The sequence below is a fragment of the Rhinatrema bivittatum genome, chromosome 2, assembly GCF_901001135.1.
Source record: "Rhinatrema bivittatum chromosome 2, aRhiBiv1.1, whole genome shotgun sequence".
NCBI classification, from domain to species: Eukaryota; Metazoa; Chordata; class Amphibia; order Gymnophiona; family Rhinatrematidae; genus Rhinatrema; species Rhinatrema bivittatum.
In genome coordinates, this window is record NC_042616.1 from 370,195,607 (window position 1) to 370,218,797 (window position 23,191).

The 23,191-nt window shown below is 47.3% G+C and overlaps 1 protein-coding gene across 5 annotated transcripts in view; it reads left to right on the plus strand.

Moving 5' to 3' along the window:
* Nucleotides 1-23,191, plus strand: part of GALNT4 (polypeptide N-acetylgalactosaminyltransferase 4) — a 400,871-nt gene that overhangs the window by 271,646 nt on the left and 106,034 nt on the right. For all 5 annotated transcript variants that reach the window (XM_029589960.1, XM_029589962.1, XM_029589959.1 and 2 more), the window contains 2 exons: nt 494-625; nt 731-841. In XM_029589960.1, coding sequence (XP_029445820.1) covers nt 494-625; nt 731-841 — 243 coding nt within the window. The remainder of the gene's footprint in view (nt 1-493; nt 626-730; nt 842-23,191) is intronic.

Below are 23,191 nucleotides of genomic sequence, written 5' to 3' on the forward strand. Positions count from 1 at the left end.
TTGCTCTTTGTACAGCCCTTGAACGAAGTTAACGTACCCGTTGTACCAGTTTGTGCCAAGTCCCGTTACCTCTATATTGGTTTCGCCTACGAGCGAAGTTTTCTATTGTTATTGTTTTCCATTGTTATCTATTGTTCTATGTACAGCCCATGAGCAATGTTCTATGTACAGCCCATGAGCAAAGTTTACCGTTCACTGTAAACCGAGGTGATCTGTATCCCATACAGGAACCCCGGTATATAAAACCCAATAAATAAATAAGTAGTGCTTTGCTCAAAAAGTATGTGTATAGATTTGAAAATGTCATCTCTGCACATACTTTTCCTGCCGCAACCTAAAATTGCTCCTGGAAACACTTCATCTCAGTGCAGCTCAAAGTATGAGTGAGCCATGTTCGATCTGCGTACCATAAAATAAAATAAAAAGTGTATGTGATCACTACATCAATTGTTGTGAAGATTTTTATGTGTCCTACTACTGTTATTGCTAACAGGAAAATTATGGAGATATTTCAGAAAGAAAGCTGATCCGGGAAAAATTGCAATGCAAGAATTTTGAGTGGTACTTGAAAAATATATTTTTGGAATTACATGTGCCAGAAGATCGCCTTGGCTGGCATGGGGCTGTAAGTTTCTATTTTCTTCATAACATAATTTTTATTCCCTAAAAACCCAACACTGACCCTATAGCAAATACAGACAATTATTGCATATGTTTATCTTTTCTTCAGATCCGTAGTATGGGGATTTCCTCAGAATGTTTGGATTACAATTCTCCAGATCATAATCCTGTTGGAACCCACCTGTCTCTCTTTGGATGCCATGGTCAAGGTGGGAATCAGGTAAAAATTTTCACTTGCATACTTCTAGAAGTAAAAAAGTAGCAGTAAATTTGAACTTTCAGAAACAGAAAGAAAATGTCTTCCCATCACAGATTTCTCTAAAAGTCATGGATCTTTCCGCAAGGTACAAAAGTCACAATCCTAAAACCAGTGCGACAGTCTTGACAGCATTTGCTGCTTAGGCGTGATTATTCTTCCCTGAGAAGAAAACAGTGCCATTTCCCTGTAATCTAAATATCCTGCAGTGCTAGTTATACAACGACCTTCAATAATAGCAAAATCAAAATTATATTTTGAAAATAAAAAGCAAACTATTTTTACACTTAGGGGTAGATTTTCAAAGGGGTACGCGCGTACCCCCCGAAAACCTACCACAAACCCCCCATGCGCGCGCCGAGCCTATTTTGTATAGGCTCAGCGGCGCGCGTAAGTCCCGGGGCTTGCATGGAGGGGCAAGTCGGGGGGCGTAGCGGTCGTGACGCGGCGTTTCGGGGGCGTGGCGCGGATGACGCGACGTTTCGGGGGTGGCGCCATGGGCGTGGTTTCGGCCCGAGGGCGTTCCGGGGGCGTGGCCGCGCCCTCCGGAACAGCCCCCGAGTCGGGTGATGGCACAACAGCAGCCTGCTGGCGCGCGCAGATTTACGTCTGCCTCCGGCAGGCGTAAATCCGGCGATAAAGGTAGGGGGGGGGGTTTAGATAGGGCGGGGGGGGGTGGGTTAGGTAGGGGAAGGGAGGGAAAGGTGAGGGGAGGGCGAAAGAAAGTTCCCTCCGAGGCTGCTTCGATTTCGGAGCGGCCTCAGAGGGAACGGAGGCAGGCTGCGCGGCTCGGCGCACGCAGGCTGCTCAAAATTGACAGCCTTGAGCGCGCCAATCCTGGATTTTAATGGATGCGCGCGGCTACGTTCGTATCTATTGAAATCCCGCGTACTCTTGTTCGCGCTTGGTGCGCGAACAAAAGTACGCGTTCGCGCTAAATTATAAAATCTACCCCTTATTTCTTAGTAAAGAATCAAAAGTGTTGCATGCTGATGTCCTGATGATTTGACATCATGTCATTATCCTATTTAGCTATTTCACATTTGTTCCTTTTCAGTAGTGTACATTTTATAAAAAATAAAAAACAAAAAAGGTTATTTCTTAGCATCCGGACAGATGAATCCAGAGCCAGTGAATTATGCACTTCTACCAGCAGATAGAGACGGAGCAAAGCTGACATCACAGTATATATATATATCCCTGCAGTGACATCAGCCCACCAGTATTCCCTTTCAAAAGATGGTGGACGTGCATCTCCCTACTGGGGATGGCTTTAAAGTTTAGGAAAAAGAAGAAGGAAATTAATTTGCTCCGCTCTCCTGCAGTGATACCTTAAGGTCCCTCCCTCGGTTGAGAATTCCTGACGTGATTTCCGTGGTCCCTCAGATGAGTGCCTTGGTCCTGTATCTGGCTTTTAGCTGGCTTGGACTTAGCTGTAAAGAAAACAAAACAAAAAAAGCTGAAAGGCAAGCAGGTGCAGGAAACTGAGCGTGGGCGGTGAAGGTATATACCCTCTCCCCCCGCAGCTGCGATTGTGCTTGTACTCAGGTGGGTTATGTTGAGCTCAGGTAAAGTTTTAAAAACATTTGCTAAGAAGGGGAGTTGAGTAGAGTTTCCTCCCCCCCGGTCTTCTTACTTGGCAAGCAATCCGACATCCGTTCCCGCCTCCGGTGGTGGTTGGGGGGGGGCGCGGGGGGGTGCAGCCTGGTTGGTTGAGCAGCCCTTGTGACTAGGCCCCACTCCAAAGCTCGCCTGATTTCCCGCATGGTAGGCACAGTGTTGTGCGCCTTATCTGATGGTGCCTATAACGAAGAAACCTAAGCACCTTGCCCTACGTGTGGCATGTTCTATTCGAGCATCTCCACCTGGCCTTCCTTCTAACTTGTGTTAGTACTGTTTGGAAGCTCAGGGGGAAATTGCTCCCCTCTGATTTTACTAAGCCCGGTTCTTCCCAGCCAGGTGCAGGAATGGAAAAAGAACTGCCAGAAGGGTCACCTGATCTTCGAGCTCCCCAAACTGGTTCATTAGCAGGGGAAGGTAGTTCAATAGGCACAGGACACCTGCCCCCGGGTTTTGGCATGGATCCTTCAGCCTCTTCTTGGCTGGAATTTTTTCAAGGACTGCAGTCTTTTCTTCAGGCACAGTGCTCGGCCCAGCCAACCTTATCCAGTCACGGACAGTGAAATCCCGTATGCCTGGTGTTGCAGGTAAGCATTGGAGTACACCTGGAGCTGGTTTTCCTGATCTTGATCCAGATGGCACAGATGACAAGACTGATCCTTACTCCCTAGATCAGGGGTCCCTAACCACCCATCCGCAGACCGGGACCGGGTCGTTGGGGGTTTTTTGCCGGTCCGCAGCGCCACTCTCCCCGGCTACCTTTCATTGGCTGCCGCTGCTGCGGGGAGGCAGGGCAAGGCTGGAGACCCGCCTCCTCCAACCCCAAAAGGGAGGAGGCATGACCTGAAAAGCAAGAAGATCAGCAGGGCCATGGTGGAGCTCACGTCACCACGGCCCGAAGAAAACAGTCGCGTCTAAACGTGCAGGTGCTCCTCCTCTTTTCTGCCCACGTGGCCCCGGAAGAAAAATGTTGCCGGAGCCGCACGGGCAGGAAGGAGGAGGAGCATCAGCCGCGTGCAGAAGAGGAGCAGCGCGGTCCGAGAAGACCAGGGCCGCTGCAGAGCCCATCCTGCAGCGGCCCGTGAAGAGGAGGCCCAGAGGTGAGAGAGAGGCTGAGGGTTTGTAGTGTGTATGTGTGTGTGTATGAGATGAGTTGATTGTGTGTGGGAGTGAAGACCTGAATGTTTGCAGAGACGGCATGTGAGAGCCTCTGTGTGTGTGAGAGATCAGACAGCATGTGCCATTGAGAGACTGTGTGTTTGAATGATTGTATGAGAGAAAGCATGTGACAGTGAGAGCCTGTGCTTGAGCAAGACAGCATGTGGGAGTGAGAGAGAGCCTGTGTGTGTGTGTGAGAGAGAGAGAGAAAGCATATGAGAATGAGAACCTGATTATGTGTTTGAGGGAAGAAGTCAGATGGAGAGAAAAGAAATAGAAAAAAAGACAATATAAAAGGAATTGGCAAAAAAATAAGAAAGGGAAGGTGGGGGGAAAAAAAAGCCTGTGACCAACCGATTAGAAAACTAAGATAAGACAGCAGATGTAAAAAAAAATAAATTACTTTTTACTGATTGGCACATGTAATCTTTGGGAATGTGCAAGAGTAGCACTTTCTCTATGCGGATCTCACAATGTACGAGATCAGCATGGAGGAACTGGAAGCCCATGGGGCCTGCACAGAGGAGGCAGCAGAATGGGCTTCAGTGCAAGTAGCAGCAATCAGCACCTCCCCAATAACCATGCGGCAGCAGTGACAGTGGCAGCAGAGGAATGAGAGAGGCTCTGAGGTTGTGAGGGAGCTAGTGAGAGTGAGAGCATGAAGTGTGTATGAGAAAATCCAGGGGAGTAAGAGTGTGTGTGTGTGTGTGTGTGTGGGAGGGTTGTGTGTGGAGGGGGAGAGAGTATCTTACAGCCTGAGAGTGTGTCAGTGTCTGTGAGAGCGAGAGGTTATGGTTGGGTATAAGAGTATGAATGTATATGTATGTGACAGTGTATGTGTGAGAGAGAATGGACATGTGAGTATGTGTGTGACAGAGAGAGGATAGCCTCCTAATCCTCGACAATATGAGGGTGACTAGAAATCAAGAGCTCTCATGTATGGACAGCAGGGGCTTTTTAAAATCCTTATTAGTTTTAATTATTGTGTGTTATTTGATATATGTGCTGTTTTGAAATATTTTATTGTTGTTTGGGAAATTGTAAAAAATGTATATGATTTTAATTAATAGAAATTCTATTTATCAGTAGTTTTAAAATATTCTTTTATTAGTATGGTTTTACTATTATAACTGATGCTTTATGTTTCTTGATTTTATTTGTTTTATGAGGAATGGTGGTTCTGTTTTTCCATTGTTAATACACAGAGTCTGGCTTCTTGGTTTCCATTTCAGTTTTTTCTAATTTGTGCTCCTTTATTTTGTATTCTGTATTCGGTGAGGGTCTGTCTCTGCTCTGTGAGTGTGACCATGATGAGAGATTCTGCTAGCATGTAGTGTCTGTATAGGGATCTATAGCAATCGGGTTTGTTTTGTTTCCTCAGTAGGTGGTATATTGTTATCCTAGGACCCAGTGTAATATTTACCCTTGCTTATTCACAGGTAGGGTTTTTGTTGTTTGAGTCCTTGGTGTTATTACTGTTATGTTACGATGGGATTGCAGTATAGATTTTGAGTGTCTTTTTTTGTGGGGTTTTGTGTTAGTTCACAATGTGTCTGGCAGTGGAAGGTGTTTGTGCTGCTGTTACTGTGAGGTGACACCAGAATTTGAAAATATCTTTTAGTATGATGAGCTGAAAGGGAAACATCCAAGCTCCATTGTTTGTGGGAATTTCAGTGGATGCACAGAGTTAGAGAACTGGAGGTGCAGGATTTATAAATGTCATAATTAAGTATGCACTAAAATCCAACTCAATCCATAACCCCGCCCCTGCCCCACCCACCCCGCCCTGCCAGGCCATGGAAAAATGATCTTGCTTGAAACCGGTCCCTGGTGCAAAAAAGGTTGTGGACCACTGCCCTAGAGGATGGGGAAATTCCTCTGGGATTGGAACTTATAGAACTATTGCGATTCTTTCATAGAGATAAGTACCGGATCTCATTTCCCAGACATTGAAGATGGTGGGAGTACTTGGGGGCTGAATCTATGTCTGAGCCAAAGAAAAACCCATTTTGGTTTCCTTGCATAAAGCCTCATGTTCCTTTCCTGTTATGGAGGCTATTCAAGAATTAATTGATCTTGAATGGGGTGCCCCAGAAGCAAATTTTAAAGGGGGATGAGTCTTGGATGGACTGTATCCCCTGGATCCGGTGGCAAGAGAGCAATTGCATTTTCTGAAGGTGGATGACTATTGCTGTTGAAGTGGGAGCAGCTTTGAAAGATGTACAGGATAGGAGAATGGAGGGTATCCTTAAGCAGGCCTTTGAGGCAATGGCAATGACCTTGCAGATAGTTTCTTGTTCCCTGGTGGCTCTTTGTTGTTTGCTGCTCTCTCAGGAGGTCGATGAGTCTAGTGTAAATTCTAGGGCAGTGATGGAACCAGCAGCCACCTTTCTGGCAGATGCGGGCTGCAATTTGGTCTGCACTTTGGCCAGAGGGATGACTTCGGTAGTTGTAGCTAGGCGTCAGCTATGGCTGAGAAATTGGTCGGCCAATACAACTTCAAAGTCTAACCTTACAAAGTAGCCCTTTAAAGGCTCGCTCTTGTTTGGAAGTGAGCTGAAGAAAATGGCCAGTAAGTGGAGTAACTCCTCGGTTTCTCATTTATCAGAGGATAAGAAACGAGTGCTGCAATCCTTCAGCTCGAGAGGTCGTACTAAGAGGTGTGGCCTTTTAGAGGACTCGATCTTTGGGTAGATCTGAGTTCTTTTCTCCCAGGTAGCCCAGGTAGGGAGCAGGCTCTGGTAATAGAGCACCCCAAGCCTCCCAATGAAGGTGTGCCGACCCATTTCCTGGAACAGGAGATAGGAGATCGCCTCCCTCTTTTTTATCAGAAGTGAGTCAAGACCAGTAGGTTCTGGAGGTGATATGAGATGGCTATGCACTGGAGTTTTGCAGTGTTCTTCGGGATGTGTTCATGGTGTCTGTTACGCGTTCCGCCCGCGGCAGACCCATGGCCCTCTCACCTTCTCACACGACACTCCAGCTGCTGGTTCCTCTTCACTGGCAGCGGTGGGCTGCCAGTTCTGACCTTAGGTCGCCTCCGGTGCTTCCGGCTCTGCCATGGTCCCCAGAGTTGCCAGCCAAGATGTCCTTGCTCGTCGAGCCTCTCCGCTTGGCCCGTGGAGAGACGCTGCCATTGGCGCCGTGCCCCTCTCTAGGTGCGCGCATTGCTAGTTCTTTTAAATGGCCCGCGGAGGGAACATGGCTGCAGCACCAGATGCTGATGTCAGACTCTTCAGCATATATAAGCTCAGGCCTTGCTTCACAGCGTTGCCTTTGTAACAGGTCTCCTTATACTTCGAGTACTCATTGCTGATAGAGAATCCTCTCTATGTCTTGTTCCTGATTCCTGTGGTTCCCGGTTCCTGTCTTCCTCGTTCCTGCCTCGTCTATGTGTTGGACTGACTCTTTGGATTTCGACTCTGCTACGCCTGACTACTCTTCAACTTATCTCCAGCCACAGACCTTTGCTACGCCTGACTACTCTTCAGCCTATCTCCTGCTCCGTACCTCTGCTACATCTGACTACTCTTCAGCCTATCTCCAGTCCCAGACCTTAGCCACGCTTGACTACGCCTGCCTTCTCCATGCCTGACCATTGCTTTGATTGACTATGCTACAGACCTCTCCATGTCCAGAGTTCTACATCGCTTGCCACGACCTCCGCCTGTCACCGGCTCTGATCCTAGCCTGTGAGTGATGCCTCCTCTCACCTATTCCCTGGATGTGGATGTACAAAGCTCCGGCCTTTCTTTGCTTGAGCGCCTCCAGTTACCTTCCGTTCCTTTGGCGCCTGAGTTCCTGTACCGAACCCAGTTCACTGTAGGACTATGCCACCTATCGGCTGCTGTCTCTGGGCTGAACCACTTCTTTTTACTAACTAACCTCGAGGCCCCTCCTAAGTCCTGCTGGCCCCGGCACCCAAAGGCTCAACCTGAGGGGAACGAGGGCCGGTATAGGTGAAGCTCCAGTGGCCTCTAACTTCAGCCCACTCCACCTGCCGACGGTGGGGACCCGTAGGTCCCTACCTATGGGTTGTGTCAACCTCACCTCGGCCCAAGTGTCCACATCCAACGCAACAGGTTGCAAATGCCATGGACTCTGTGGAGCCACGTGCCCTCCAGGCCGTAACGGACCTGGCATCTAAGGTACAAGATCAGCAGCAATTCATGGAGGCATTGGCTGCCTCCATTGGATGTCTTCACACCCGGCTTGACCTTAGGCCTAATTCAGCTCCTCCTAATTCTAATTCAGCTCCTCCTCATCCACAGCCACTTCCATTGATGCCTCCAGCCTTTTGGCACTTCCAGTGCCCCTACGCTTCAATGGCGACTCCAGACTCTGCAGAGGGTTCATTAACCGATGCTATATGCAATTCGTTCTACAGCCTTCTGTCTTCCAGGACGAGTTGACAAAAGTCATGTTCATCCTATCCCGCCTTGAAGGGAAGGTGCTGACCTGGGCTTCTCCCCTGTGGGAACACTCTGATTCCTTGTTGAAGGAACTGGCTCAGTTTGTGGCTGTATTCAGACGGACCTACGATGATCCCGGGCGACATGCCATGGCAAGCACCAGCTTACCACACCTCCGTCAAGGACAAAGAAGTCTTTTTGATTATACCTTTGAGTTTCGGACTTTGGCTACTGAGCTTGCTTGGTAGGAAGACTGCCTCCGAGCTATCTACCTGGATGGACTCTCCCAGCAGCTGAAAGATGAGCTGACTGCACGGGAGCTCCCTTCCTCTTTGGAGGACCTTATAGACTTGGCAGGCCGAATTGACCGTCGTCTTCAAGAGCATCATCGGGAGAGTCGGATGCCCAAGAAGCCTTCGCGGGTTCTTTCCCATTCACCACCTATTACCAACCCTGCTTCCTGCAGTGATACTAGAGTGGTCAAGATGGAAGAGCCCATGCAGTTGGGTCATGGGCGGCTGACACCGGAAGAGCGCCTCCGGCAGAGACAAACCAGTCTGTGTCTATATTGCAGAGCACCTGGCCAACATCTACAGACTTGCCCTATCTATCCGGGAAACTCCTTGGCCCGAGTTCAGTAGGGGTCCTGATCTTGGGTGCAACTTCTCCAGCCCCTCAGGAATCTGTACCTGTTTCTCTTATCTGGGATTCCCGGTCCTTTCCGGTTTTTGCTCTGGTAGATTCCGGAGCAGGAGGTAATTTTATTCTCAAAGACCTTGGTCAGCTTTTGGACATAAAGACCCGCTTGCTTGACATATCACTATGGTTGCTTCTAACTACGGAGAGCCATTACCCAGCTGAATTTCCTTGACTACGGAACCTGTCCAGTTACGCACTGGGGCCTTACATATCGAGGAACTCGAATTACTAGTGTTGGATAAATCCATCCATCCTGTAGTGCTTGGACTCCCCAATTCAACTGGGCTTCATTGCAACTGGTGAAGTGGGGTCCCGCCTGCCACCAGTCCTGCCTCCAGAAAGTGATACCATCTCTTGTGGTCCCTCTGGCTACTGCGTCCTCTGGCATACCTGCTCCATATGTGGCCTTTGAGGACGTGTTCTCTAAACAGAAGGCCGACCTCCTTCTGCCTCTCCGAAGGTTTGATTGTCCAATCGACCTCCTTTCAGGCACCACGCCTCCTCGAGGACGCACCTATCCCCTGTCATTGCCCGAGTCGAAGGCAATGACGGAATATATTCAGGAAAATCTTGCAAAGGGATTCATTCGCCCGTCTACATCTCCCGCTGGGGCGGGATTCTTTTTTGTGACCAAGAAAGATGGATCACTTAGGCCGAGTATTGACTACCGCGGCCTAAACGCCATCACCCGTAAGGATATATATCCCTTGCCATTAATTTTTGAATTATTTGACCGTCTCCAGGGTGCCTCCATATTCACGAAGCTGGATTTACGTGGAGCGTGAAACCTGCTGATAATCCATCCCAATGACATTTTGAAAACTGCCTTTAACACCCGGGACCGGCACTACGAATACTTGGTGATGCCCTTTGGCCTCTGTAATGTGCCCGCAGTATTCCAACGAATGATGAACAAAATCTTCGGAGATCTACAATACACCAAAGTCGTGGCTTATCTGGATGATATCCTCGTCTTTTCTAAAGACCTCAACACTCATCATGCCGACGTTTGAACCGTCCTCCAGCGCCATTGTGAAAACCATCTGTTTGCAAAATTGACAAATGCCTATTTGAGAAATCCAGTCTACCTTTCCTTGGCTATATAATTTCTCAGCAAGGCATCTCTATGGATCCAGCCAAATTAAAGGGAATCCGGGATTGGCCACAGCCAAAGGGCATCAAAGCGCTCCAGCGCTTCTTAGGATTCCTCAACTACTATCGTCACTTCATTCCACACTACTCTACCCTGGCTGCTCCATTGATAGCCTTGACCCGTAAAGGCCAAGACACACAAAACTGGCCGCCTGAGGCCATTGCCGCCTTCCAACATTTGAAGGAAGCCTTCTAGAAGGGGTCCTGTCTGCACCACCCTGACCCAAGTTGTCAGTTTCTAGTCTAAGTTGACACCTCCGCTATTGGGGCTGGGGCCGTCCTGGGTCATTGCACCACCTCTGGTACTGTAGTTCACTGTTCCTTTTACTCCCGTAAATTTTCATCTGCAGAGCAAAATTACAGCATTGGGGATTGTGAGCTGCTTGCCATAAAATTGGCTCTCAAAGAGTGGTGCCCATGCTAGAGAGCACAAAACACAAATTTACTGTATTCACTGATCATAAGAATCTGGAACATTTGAGTCAAACACAACGTCTCAATGCCCGTTAAGCTCGATGGGCCTTGTTTTTCTCCAGATTCTATTTCGAACTCCGCTATCGCCCAGCCGACTAGATTCTCTGGGCAGATTCCCTATCACGATCCTTCGAGCCCAAAGACGCTCTGGAAGAGCCGACTCATATAATCAATCTGGCCTGTATTTGTCTGCCACTCATTCAGTTCCTGCTGGAAAAACGGTCATGCCCCGATGACTCTGAGAAAGAGTTCTAAGCTGGGCACACGATTCCAAATTCGCTGGTCACCCAGGACAAGCACGAATCGTGGCACTGCTCCAGTGGTTCTTCTGGTGGCCTACCATGGTCTCTGACGCGAAAGCGTACGTCGAATCCTGTAACGTACGTGCACAGAAAAAACCCCTGGTCGGACGACCTTGGGGTCTTTTACAACTGCTTCCAGCACACGAAGAACTATGGACTCACTTATCTACGGATTTCATTGTGGATCTGCCACCTTCAAAGGGTCGCCATAGATGGTTTTTCTAACATGGCCCGTTTTGTACCTCCAGAGCTAGCACGATTATTCTTCTGCCATATCTTCAGACTGCATAGCTTACCCACGGATATTGTTTCAGATCGAGGTCCTCAATTTGTTTCAAGGTACTGGTGCTCCCTCTGCCGAAAATTTGGAATTAACATCAGCCTTACGACCGCCTATCATCCCCAAGCCAACGGGCAAGGTGAGTGGATGAATCTCTCCTTGAAGGCCTTCCTGCGCACTTACATCAATGGCTGACAAGATAATTGGTCAGACCTCTTATCCTGGGCAGAGTTTTCCACTGCTACTGGAACATCTCCATTTTCAATGTCTATGGGAAACAACCACGACCACCACTACTCATACCTCTATCAGTGCCATCCCCTGCAGCACAGGCTACTGCGGATGCCCTTAAAACGCTATGGGAACAGACAAATCTCCGCTTGCGTCAAACCGCCTCCCGGATCAAGAGAACTGCTGACAGTCGACGTCACTCAGCTCCTGAATTAACGCCCTGGTTAAGTATTCGATATATCCAACTTCGAATTCCGTCTCAGAGATTCGCTCCTAGATACATCAGTCCTGTTACATACCAGCTTTGGCTGTCTCCTACGCTGGGAATACATAATACATTCCATGTATCACTCTTAAAGCCTGTGATCTTATCTTGGCCTGCCCAGAAAGCCCCTGAGCCCACCTCCTTTGGTAGCAGAAACTGATACGACGTACAAGGTCCACGAAGTCCTAGATGTCCGCCATAGGTGCCACCAGTAGGAATACCTCCTTTCCTGGGAGGGATATGGACCCGAAGAAAATTTGTGGGAACAAGCTCGAAACATCCTGGATAGGACTTTGCTCTTGAATTTCCATCATGCCCATCCTCCAAGAGGGGGCATAAAGGGGGGGGGGGGTACTGTTACACGTGCCACCCGCAGCGCAGCCCTCTCACCTTCTCACACGGACTCCAGCTCCTGGTTCCTCTTCACTGGCGGCGGTAGGCCACCAGCTCCGACCTTGGGTCGCCTCTGGTGCCTCCAGCTCTGCCATGGTCCCCAGTGTTGCCAGGCAAGATATCCTTGCTCGTCGGACCTCTCCACGTGGCCCACGGAGAGACACCGCCATCGGCGCTGCGCACCTCCCTAGGCGTGCACGCGCACATCGCTAGTTCTTCTAAAGGGCCCGCGGCGGGAACCTGGCTGCAGCCCTGGATGCTGACTTCAAACTCTTCAGCGTATATAAGCTCAGGCCTCGCTCCATAGCTCGTACTCAGAGTACTCGTTGCTGATAGAGAATTCTCTCTACGTCGTGTTCCTGATTCCTATGGTTCCTGCCTTTCTCGTTCCTGTCTCGTCTATGTGTTGGACTGACTCTTTGGATTTCGACTCTGTTATGCTGACTACTCTTCTGCCTATTTCCTGCCCCGGACCTCTGCTATGCCTGACTACTCTTCATCCTATCTCCAGTACTGGACCTTATTTACATCTTTTTACTATACCAAAGTTCAAGACAAAGATTCTTATCACACCGGTTTACATCGAACCAAACCTTGTCAAAGTAACAAATAACAAATATCTTCGAACCAAATTTTGGAGGAGAATTAGATATAAGTAATAGAAATAATGTAATGCATAACATATATCAAGTGGTTAACAATATAAATACAATAAAACCTCGAAGAAGGTGTAGATAATTTCAAACATATCTCTGCACTTAGTTCGAATATTAAGGGAGGACAGGGCTATCTGGTTGGAGGTGGGGGGGGGGGGGGGAGAAGCAACTGGGAGTCGGGGAAGGGAAATAAAATTCAACGTTATTACCTCAAGTTTTGAACGATAATTGCATCTGAAGTCCGTGATTGTGTCGCAGGATATTAAGGGAAGGCTTGTGTGAATAACCAGGTCTTCAATTTCTTTCTACAGGTAAGCGGGCATTGTTCCTGGCGTAGGTTAGGGGGTAAAGCTTTCCATTGGGAAGGTCCGGCGGTAGAGAAGGCGTGCTTCCTTAATGATGGGTGGAGCGTAGACTTAGTGGGGGGGGGGGGGGGGACGTGGAGAGTCACTTTGTAGGCGGTTCTGATTGGTCTTGTGGAGGAGTGGATGTGGAACGGTATTTTTAGCTGGAAGGCAGGCGTAATCAAGCCACGCTTGACTACGCCTGCCTTCTCCATGCCCTGACCATTGCTTTGATTGACTAGACCTCTCCTTGTCCAGAGTTCTACATCGCTTGCCATGACCTCTGCCTGACGCCGGCTCTGATCCTAGCTTGTCAGTGACGCCTCCTGTCGCCTGTTCCCTGGACGTGGATGTACAAGGCTCCGGCCTTTCTTTGCTTGAGTGCCTCCAGTTACCTTCCTTTCCTATGGCACCTGAGTTCCTGTACTGAACCCAGACCAGGATAGGTCTATGCCACTTATCGGCTGCTGTCTCTGGGCTGAACCACTTCTCTTTACTAACTAACCTCGAGGCCTACCTAAGTCCTGCCGGCCCTGGCACCCAAAGGCTCAACCTGAGGGGAACGAGGGCAGGTATAAGTGAAGCTCCAGCAGCCTCTACCTTCAGCCCACTCCACTTGCCGACAGTGGGGACCCATAGGTCCCTACCTACTGTTTGCGGCAAACCCACCTCGGCCCAAGGGTCCACCTCCGACGCAATAGTGTCTCCATGTAACTCTCCGCAGAAGAGACAGGCAGAGGAGTGTATCCTGTCAAGACTCCTCAGCCTGTGGGCTGTGGTTCCAGTTCCCATGTCTCAACAAAATACAGGCCGATATTCCATTTATTTCGGGGTGCCCAAGAAAGAGGGCTCTTTTCGGCCCATCCTCGATCTCAAAGGATTCAACCTTCATTTGTGTGTGACTCATTTTCTCATGGAAGCCTTGCACTCAGTAATACTCACAGTACAGTCAGGGGAGTTCCTGATGTCTCTGGATTTGTTTGAGGTATACCTGTATATTCCTATCTGACTAGAGCATCAACGATTTCTGCGTTTTGCGGTTTAGGGGCATCATTCTCAGTTTTGAGCATTTCCTTTTGGTTTGGCCACTGTGCCCAGAACTTTTTCCAAGGTTATGATAGTGGTGCCAGAGGGCCGTATTCAGAAGATGGTTCAGATATGCCTATTGACGAACACAATATGCCCAACAGTGTGGTTCTATATACATGTGCTTGGATTGATGGCAGTGAACCTGGAAGTGGTGCTGTGGGCGAGGGTGCATATGCATCCTCTTCAGTACACTCTGCTGTCTCGTTGGAGCCCACAATCTCAAGACTATTTGATTCAACTCCACTTGCTGATAGAAATTTGCACTCATTTTGAGCTATTTTTCACTCAAAGCAGGTTACAGTGGTTTAAAACCATTTGGATGGAACAGATTGGATAATATAGTGAGGTATAGGATAAATCAAAGTGGAGTGATGGTAGTTAAAAGTGGATCATCTAAGGAAGGAAGGGGGGTTTCCCTAAGTTCATCGAACTGGCTAGTACTCACGACAGATGCGAGCCTCCAAGGCAGGAGAGTTCACTGTCAGGAGCTGACAGTGCAGGGGTGCTGGAGTGCAGAAGAATCTCTCTGAAACATCAATCAGCTGGAAGCCCAGGTGGTCCGGTTGGCATGCTTGCAGTTCGGTCACAGGTTACAGGGTTGAGTGGTCTGGATAATGTCAGAAAATGCAATGACAGTGGCCTACATCAATCAGCAGGGAGGAACCAAGAGCCAGCAGGTGTTGCAGGAAATAGAGCAACTTATGGAATGGGTGGAACTGCATCTTCAGGAAATCTCAGCTTTGCACATTGCAGGAAAAGACAGTGTAAGAGCAGACTTTCTCAGCAGGCAGAGTCTGGTCCCAGAAGAATGGGAATTGTCAAATGAGGCATTTCGGCTAATAGTGGATCACTGGGGTCTTCCTTTTCTGAACCTGCTGGCAACTTCTTGCAATGCGAAGGTTTCTCAATTCTTCAGTTGCAGAAGAGATCCAAGGTCATTGGGCACAAATGCTGTTGTGCAGGAACGGCTGAAGGACAAGCTGCTATATGCCTTTCCCACGTGGCTCATATTGGGGAGAATGGTTCAGAGGGTCGAGAGTCACAGAGGGATGGTGCTTCTGGTGGCACCAGGCAGGCCCTGGAGACCATGATATGTGGATCTGTGAAGGCTCCTGGTAGACTCCCCACTCTGATTTCCAGCGCACAGGGATCTGTTGCAGCAGGGGCCTGTTCTTCACAAAGATCTGACTTGATTTTGTCTTACGGTATCGCTCTTGAGAGGGCTCGTTATTACAAAACGACCCGAGTCTTGCATGTCCGTAGTGTTTCTGCGGTGTGGTGATGGCCCCCATAAGCGGCAGCAGCAGCTCCCACTGAGTGGAGCATGACATGAGGCGTGCTCCATTTTATCCCCTCCTTCCTGCTACACTGAACATCCCTGCCGGAAGTTGCTGCAGAAGAGATCAGGGGCAGTCAGCATTTAAGCAGGACCTTCCTGCAGTTCTTTACTTTGGCAACAGGTCTGGTGAGTGGGTGCTTTGCTGCATCTATTGGATTGTGCTGATTGTCCTGCTCCTAGTGTTCTCCTCACTCCCTGCTCCTGCCTTGTGAGTTCCTCTTGTGTGTGAGTTCTGTCCTTGGGCTTCCGTTTGCTGCTTCGACCCCTTGCTGGATTCTGGACTTGGATTGTTTGCTGCCTGCCTCGACTCCTTGCTGGATTCTGGACTTGGTTTGTTTGCTGCCTGCATCGACCCATTGCTAGATTCTGGACTTGGATGTTTGCTGCCTGCCCCAACACTCTGTCCGTCAAGACTGGTTACCGCTTGTCTTGGTCGCCTGTTCGACTCTGGTCATTGACCGCTCGTCAACTGTCTCCACTTCAGTCTTCATTTCAAGGTAAGACTGTTAGTTTCTTCCCTTGGATCCACAAAAATTGTAACACTCGCTTGCTGAAGTGTGGGTATTCTACTGCGGTGATTGCTAGAAAGGTCTCCACTTCCTTAGTTTATGTGTGGGTTTGGCGAGTGTTTGAGGCTTGATGTGAAGATCGAGGCGTTCTTCATTGTTCAGTTTAGGTCCCGCTCATTTTGGAATTTTTGCAGGATGGTTTGAATAAGGCGCTTAATTCATTTAAGGTGCACGTAGTTGCTCTTGTCTGTTTCATGGATCAGGTGAATAGTGAACCCTTGTAGCTCATCCAGATGTGGCCTGTTTCTTGAAAGGAGTGAAACATCATCATCCTCCCTTGCGGTTACTGGTACCCTTGTGGAATCTGTCTGATTTTGGATTTCTTAGCAGGCCCTATGTTTCAACCAATGTGTAACTTTTCCTTGTGGTTACTGACTTTGAAAACGGTGTTTCTTGTAGCAATTTGTTGTGCATGTAGAATCTGCAGGCTTTATCTTGCCTGGAGCCGTTCCTTTGAGTGACTCCCGGGGCAATACAGCTGTGTTCTGTTCCTTCATTTTTGATTAAAGTAGTCTCGGATTTTCACTTGAATCAATCCATTTCCCTGCCGTCTCTGGAATGAAAAAGAGATGCTGAGGAATATCGTCTGTTGCGAACCTTAGATGTTAAGAGACATATCATGAGGTATCTGGAGGTTTCTAAACCTCTCAGGGAGACAGATAGCCCGTTTGTCTTCCAAGGTGGAGGTAAACAGGGTGAGCCAGCTTTGTGGGCTAAAATAACTCGCTGGATTAAGGAGTAGTCACGGCCAAGTATGTGGATGCTAAGCTCAGACAGTGTCATGGGCAGAGGTTAGATTGTTATCTCCCATCAGCATTTGCAGAACTGTGACATGGTCCTCTTTACAGACCTTTTCCAGGTATTAATTTCTGGATGTGCAGGCCTGGGAGGACGCAGCCTTTGCACATGTGATTTTGACTGGACTGTGGGCAGCCTCCCACTGTATTCGGGAGTAGCTTGGGTACATCCCACAGGTTTTGGATTCATCTGTATGGATGCTAAGAAATGAGAAATTACTACTTACCTGATAATTTCCTTTTCTTTAGGATAGACAGATGAATCCAGCTTCCCGCCCCTTGGCTGCCGAATGATTGTTCTATTGTTCTCCTACATGACTATGTGTTCCAGGGATTACTGGTAAATGTTAATCCAGTCCCTAAACTAGTGTTTTATGCTAAATAAGTAGTCAGAAAGACAGGCAGCAAACAGAAGTTTGTGTATTTTATTTAATTTTTTAAAATATTTTATATACCTTTTTTATACTATATGTAATCAAAACGGTTTACAATATAACATACATAAAATCACAAAGTTAAATTTAATACAAGATAAAATACTTTGAGAAACTTAAAAAATAAAGACAATATATTTGTAAAATAAAATCAACAACAAATTAAAAGCTCTAGAAAGAGGGAAGGATTGAGGACAGTGGAGCTTGACACAATTCAAAAAAGCAATATAGGAGAGGAGAGATTAATTGGCCTCATGGATGTTAAAAGCACACTTAAAGAGAGAGGTTTTTAAGCTCTTTTTAAATTCAGTCCTGCTAATTAGATGTCTAATATAGTCTAGGATGGAATTCCAAAGTTGCGGGCCCACTACTGAAAACGCACGGCAACTCGTTATATCTAGTAGGGCAATTTTGATAGTAGGAACTTGTAGAAAGTTATTTTGGGATGAGCGTAAGTTTCTGGAATAAATAGATTAGTCAGAAAGTCCGGCAACAAAAATAAATTTGTGTGTTTTATTTTAAATAGGTAGTCAGAAAGTCAGGCAAGAAACAGAAGTTTGTGTGTTTTATTTTAAAGAGCAAGTCAGAAAGTCAGGCAACAACAGAAGTTTGTGTGTTTGTATTTCCTCCCCCACCCACCCCTAGCTCATCCTTTAATTTTTTATAGGAAGGTGTCACTTTCACACTTAATTTTTTTTTTTTTTTAAATGAGGCTTTTAACTTAAACTCAGAAATTCCCCACATCTTATCAAGAATTGATCATTCCCTTGTAGGTCACTACCAGATACATAGTGAATATATATTAATACATTTAAAGAACCCTAATTGGGATCACGTGAGCCGGCAAGAGAGGCGGATGTAGGTGTCCTAGCTCCGTGTCTCACCCTGACATCCAGCCCCATCCTCCACACATTATAGTCAAATTTATAATTTGATTACTCGCAGCGTTTGTGCTGCAACATCAGGGTCCCCGACAATCTAGCCATGGCGACGCACATGATCCGGAAAGACAAGGAGAAGAAGCACGATAAAACCTGAGGCCAAGATCCGCTATCTTCTCCTAGTGCTCTGCTGGTGGGGGATGGCTTCTGCTGGCCCAGACCTGGAACACATAAAAACGGTGGTGGCAGCAGCGATTGGCCCGGAATTAAAGGCAATCGCCAAACAGCTTGCAGAACTAACTCATACCCTCAGTGGCTATGAGACCAGGTTTGTTGAGGTGGAAAACTGGGTGTCTGAGGTGCAGGACGACCTCGTGGTGGCGCGGCGGGATATCGTGACTCTCCAGGCCTCGATGGCACAACAGGTATGGCGCGTCGAGGACCTGGAGAACCGGTCCCGCCGCTCTAACATACATCTAATTGGCTTACCGGAGACTATTCGCGATCCAGATCTGTCGGCGATGCTTGAAAAATGGCTGCCGGAACAGTTGAACCTCCCGACTACCAATGGGCCTCTGTGGGTAGAAAGAACCCACCGATTAGGCCTGAAGCAGACTGATGCAACCCGACCTAGAACTGTCATTGTGAAATTATTAAATTACACACAAAAAATAGACATTCTCAGAGCGCTTCGGGGTGGTCGCTCGCTAAATTATGACGGGCAGAAGGTATTGCTCTTTCAAGACTTTTCGGTGGAAGTTTCTGCACAACGGCGTGCAATGGTGCATCCCTGTTCTCATTTGATAAATCTGAGCCTCTGGGCGACTCTCATTTATCCGGCCCGATTGTGAGTGGTAACTCCCGCAGGGGTGAAATGGCTGGACACTTCAGAGGTCGCTCAAGCCTTTGTAGCGGAATATAACACCCGGGGATCCGGTACCTCCAAGTAATTGTCTGCTGCCTAACTTTGGTCGGGAGGATGACCATGTATTGGATTTAGTCACATTTTGTTTACTGATTACTTGGCCCTAAGACACTCTCGTCTGTCCCTTATCGGTAGAGGTGTCTGCTAGTACCTCACATGTGGGAGAATATAGGAGTTTTATGCCTCGTCACCTTCGGCTTTTCTACTAGATTCTCCTTGGGGTATGGGTCTTACATTTTTTTTGACTGATATGGGATTGCGGCTTGGATGGTGCCCTTGCATATGAGTGATCCTGGTTTCAGATACCTGCACGCGGCGGACAATCCTCTCTTGCGAACAGAGGCAGGAAACATGAAATACTCCGCACTTCTAGTCCCCTGGATTCGGGGCAGCGGGATGGGGTGTTTTTTTTTTCGCTCCGATCCGACTTTAGCGCTCGCTATGTTGCCCTTTCTGCTGAGCCAAGGAGTGCGGCGGCTATATGTTGGTGGGGACATCGACAAACTTGGGGACGATTATGGCTGTTATTATAATCCCTCGACCTCATCTTTAATGATTACCCCCTCTTTTTTTCCTGGAGCCCTCAGTAAATGGGATGGACAGTTCTTCCTTTGCTTGTTAAAATTGTGGCTCAGTGTTGGGGTTCCACTTCCTCGGCGTCGCTCACAAAGCAAATTTTTTTCAGTCCACCTTTACTTTTCTCTCAGTGGATCTGGTGGACCTCTTGAGTATCCACGCACAGCTATTAATTTTTGAGTAGTAGGGAATGAACTGTCGCCAGCCTGGGGACATAATACAGCTGCAGTGGGCATCACGCAGGGATGATTACATGTTATGCAAGGAATGATTTTTACTCGCTATTGTATTATATTATTAATTCTCTTAGCAGGTATATAAATGTGCTAAGGGCCACCATTGTTGTTTTTATATGTGATATTCTTGGTTATTTGCAATGTATTTCTGTGTTCATGTTTTTTTTTGTTAATAACACATGGTGGGTTTATTTATTTATTTATTTAACAACTTTTTAATATACCGACGTTCGTATGGCACATCACGCCGGTTTACAATTAACTCAAAAGGAGGAAATTACAATGAACAGGGGAAGGGGGGTGGGAGCAGGCGAGAAAGAGGAGAGGGGTGAGGGAGACAGGAGAGGAGGGAAAAGATAGGTAGCATGGAATGGAGAATAAAAGAACAACTGTTAAAATAGCAGGAACTTATTTACAGAAGGATCTATTTACAGTGGTTGCAACTAAAGTAAGATTGTTTGGGTTGGGGCTGGATGGGGGATTGGGTGGGAGGGGAGGGTTACGCTTACCCTCTGATTTGGTGGTGGGATCATGATCTCCTCTTATTTTCAGATTAAGGTGGGGGAAATGGGGAAAGCTATTGGTGGTATTATACAAACGGGGTGGGGGGGGGGGGCGACATATCAGGGGGTCCCTGATATGTTGTTGATTATGATTTTCATTCACTCCATGATGGTTCAGTTGTGTCCTCTATGTCTCAGAATTATTAGATTCCGAGTATGGACCCCGGCTGGGAGGGTTCAGGCTCTAATATTGGTGAAAGATCGGCTTCGCATGATTTGGTCTTCCAGACGCCTCTAGTAGTCATACACGCATAGTTTCTTGGAATGGATGCGGAATTCATTCACCTATAAAATGTTCAAAGATTCTAACTCATTTAAAATGGAAAGGTACAGCTGTAGGCTTTTTACAAGAAACGCACCTTTCTGATTTGAAACATGCTAAATTATGCAAATATTAGGTGGGCATCGGCAACATCACGCTCAGCAGGAGTGGCGATTTTGTTGCATGAAGACCTGCCGATTCAAGTTTGCACAGAAATTAAGGATCCGGATGGCCGCTGTATTATTGTGATTACTGAGTTGTATCATCAATCAGTGGTATTTTGCAATCTCTATGCCCCAAACACTTTCAATCTTAAATACTATCAGGTTCTATACCAATACTTACTTCCATATTTGGCAGACACAATTATAATAGGGGGAGACTTTAATACTATTAGAGACCCTCAGGTCGATGCTTCACCGACGAGACATCGGGAGCCTGGGATGGGGAGGGGACCAGCATTTTTGGAGACTACATTACACCTGGTTAATGCCTTGTGTACACTTCACCCAGGGGAAAAGGAGTTTACCCACCTTTCGTGGGCACATGCCACATACTCTCGCATTGACTACTTCCTCATCAGTGGACGTGCTTTTCATACGGTAAGTGAGGCCGGTATTGAAAATATTGTGATTTCTGACCATGCCCCTGTGTAGCTTGATTTGCAATTTACAGTCCCTACAACAGGGGATTAGATGTGGTGGTTTCCCTACTATTTAGCAGAGGACCAGGCGTTTCAGAAATATTTGTTAGAACGATGGTCTGACTACGAAGCTTTAAATAAGGAGCATAGAGATAACCCAATCCTATACTGGTATTCGGCAAAGGCGGTGTTAAGGGGAAACATCATCTCTTACTTAGCACATCGTCCTAAAGTTTTGAATAAACTAGTCCTCCAGCTTACTAATCAACTACAGAAAGTGAAAATCCGACTTCTTCAGCACAATACCGGCCCCATGCGGGATCATTATCACTCCCCTACAGTGTGCACTCAACACTGTACTCCACAAACGAGCAAAAAAAAGTATGCTTTATTATCAGTTTAAATTACATCAATATAGTAATAAAGCAGGGAAGCTGATGTCTCAACTGATCCAATCCTCTCATGGGGCGTTATGTGAATGGCTTGCGGAATGTGACTGGTCATGTTGAGACTCACACTAAGACTATATTGAGGCTATTTCGGGAGTATTATCTGGGGCTTTACAGGGTGGAAGGCTGGTTGGAGGAGAACGCTCATTTTTGTAATTCTTTAGCTATCCCTTGTCTCACGATGGAACAACAGCAGGCTCTAAACACCCCTTTCTCAGCTTCCGAAATTAAACTGGCCATTTCTCATTTGAAAGATTGAAATCCCCGGGCCCAGATGGTTACTCAGTGGAATTTTATTGCTGTTTATTGGTCAAAGTGGCCAAACCGTTGGAGGCTTTATTTTCGGATCTTATTACTACCGGCAGCTTCCCGCCTCAGATGAACTATGCGCATATTTCTCTTAGCCCAAAGCAAGGGAAAGATTCTCAGACACCGGACTCATACCGGCCGATCTCCTTGCTAAACTACGACCATAAGCTATTGGCCAAAATTTTGGCTGATCGCCTAGCGCTGTTTCTGCCGTCATTGGTGGGTCAGCACCAAGTAGGTTTAGTGTGTAAATGATATGCTCTCTCTAATATAAGGCGGGTGCTTGCAGCGATGGAAATGTGTCGATGTACTCAAACCCCTATCTTACTATCAGTTTTGATGCAGAAAAAGCGTTTGATAGGGTGGAATGGCCATATTTATTTTATATCTTACGAATTATGGGTTTTGGTGGGTTTTTTTATGACGTGGTTCATTTGCTATACACAGATCCTCAGGCCACAATTATTGTAAATGGGGAACGGTCTGATGCTTTTTTAATTTCGCGTGGTACACGTCAGGGATGTCCTTTATCTCCTTTACTTTTTCTTTTACAATTGGAGCCTCTGCTTTGGGCGATACAGATTGAACCTAAAATTCGGGGAATTCGCTTTCAAGATATATTTAAAGGTGCTGCTTTCGCGGGTGACCTGTTAGTCTTTATCATGAACCCCTATTCGTCTCTTTTCTCCCTTTTGGAGCTGATTGACAGCTTCGGATGATTTTCAAGCTTTCAGTTGAATAAGGGTAAGTCATCCGCACTGGCTTTCCCACATACTCTTCGGGAGAGATGGCGGGATTCCTTTCCGCTGCAGTGGGCGGAAACTGCGATTCGTTAACTGGGGGTCTACTTATCGGCGGATCCTGCTCAGGTGTATCATTTGAATGTACCCCATCTTTTATAACAAACACGGGATATGCTTCACAGATGGCAGCGTCTACCTCTGACTCTGAGTGGCCGGGTACACTTATACAAAATGGTAGTGCTCCCGAAGTGGCTCTACCTCATTCAGAATCTACCGCTTCAGCTTAAGCGTAAGGATTTGTTGTTGATAGACTGTCTCATGCGCCAATTCTTTTGGAAGGGAGGGAAAGCGCGCCTGACATTAGAGTGGTTACAGGAGCGTTGGGGTGCGGGTGGTCTGGGAGTGTCCAATTTGATGCTGTATAATTTAGCCAGTAGTATGCACATAATTAGATAATGGATTTTGGGCACGGCCACATACACCAACTTAGATGCCGATCGAGCCCTGTCTGCC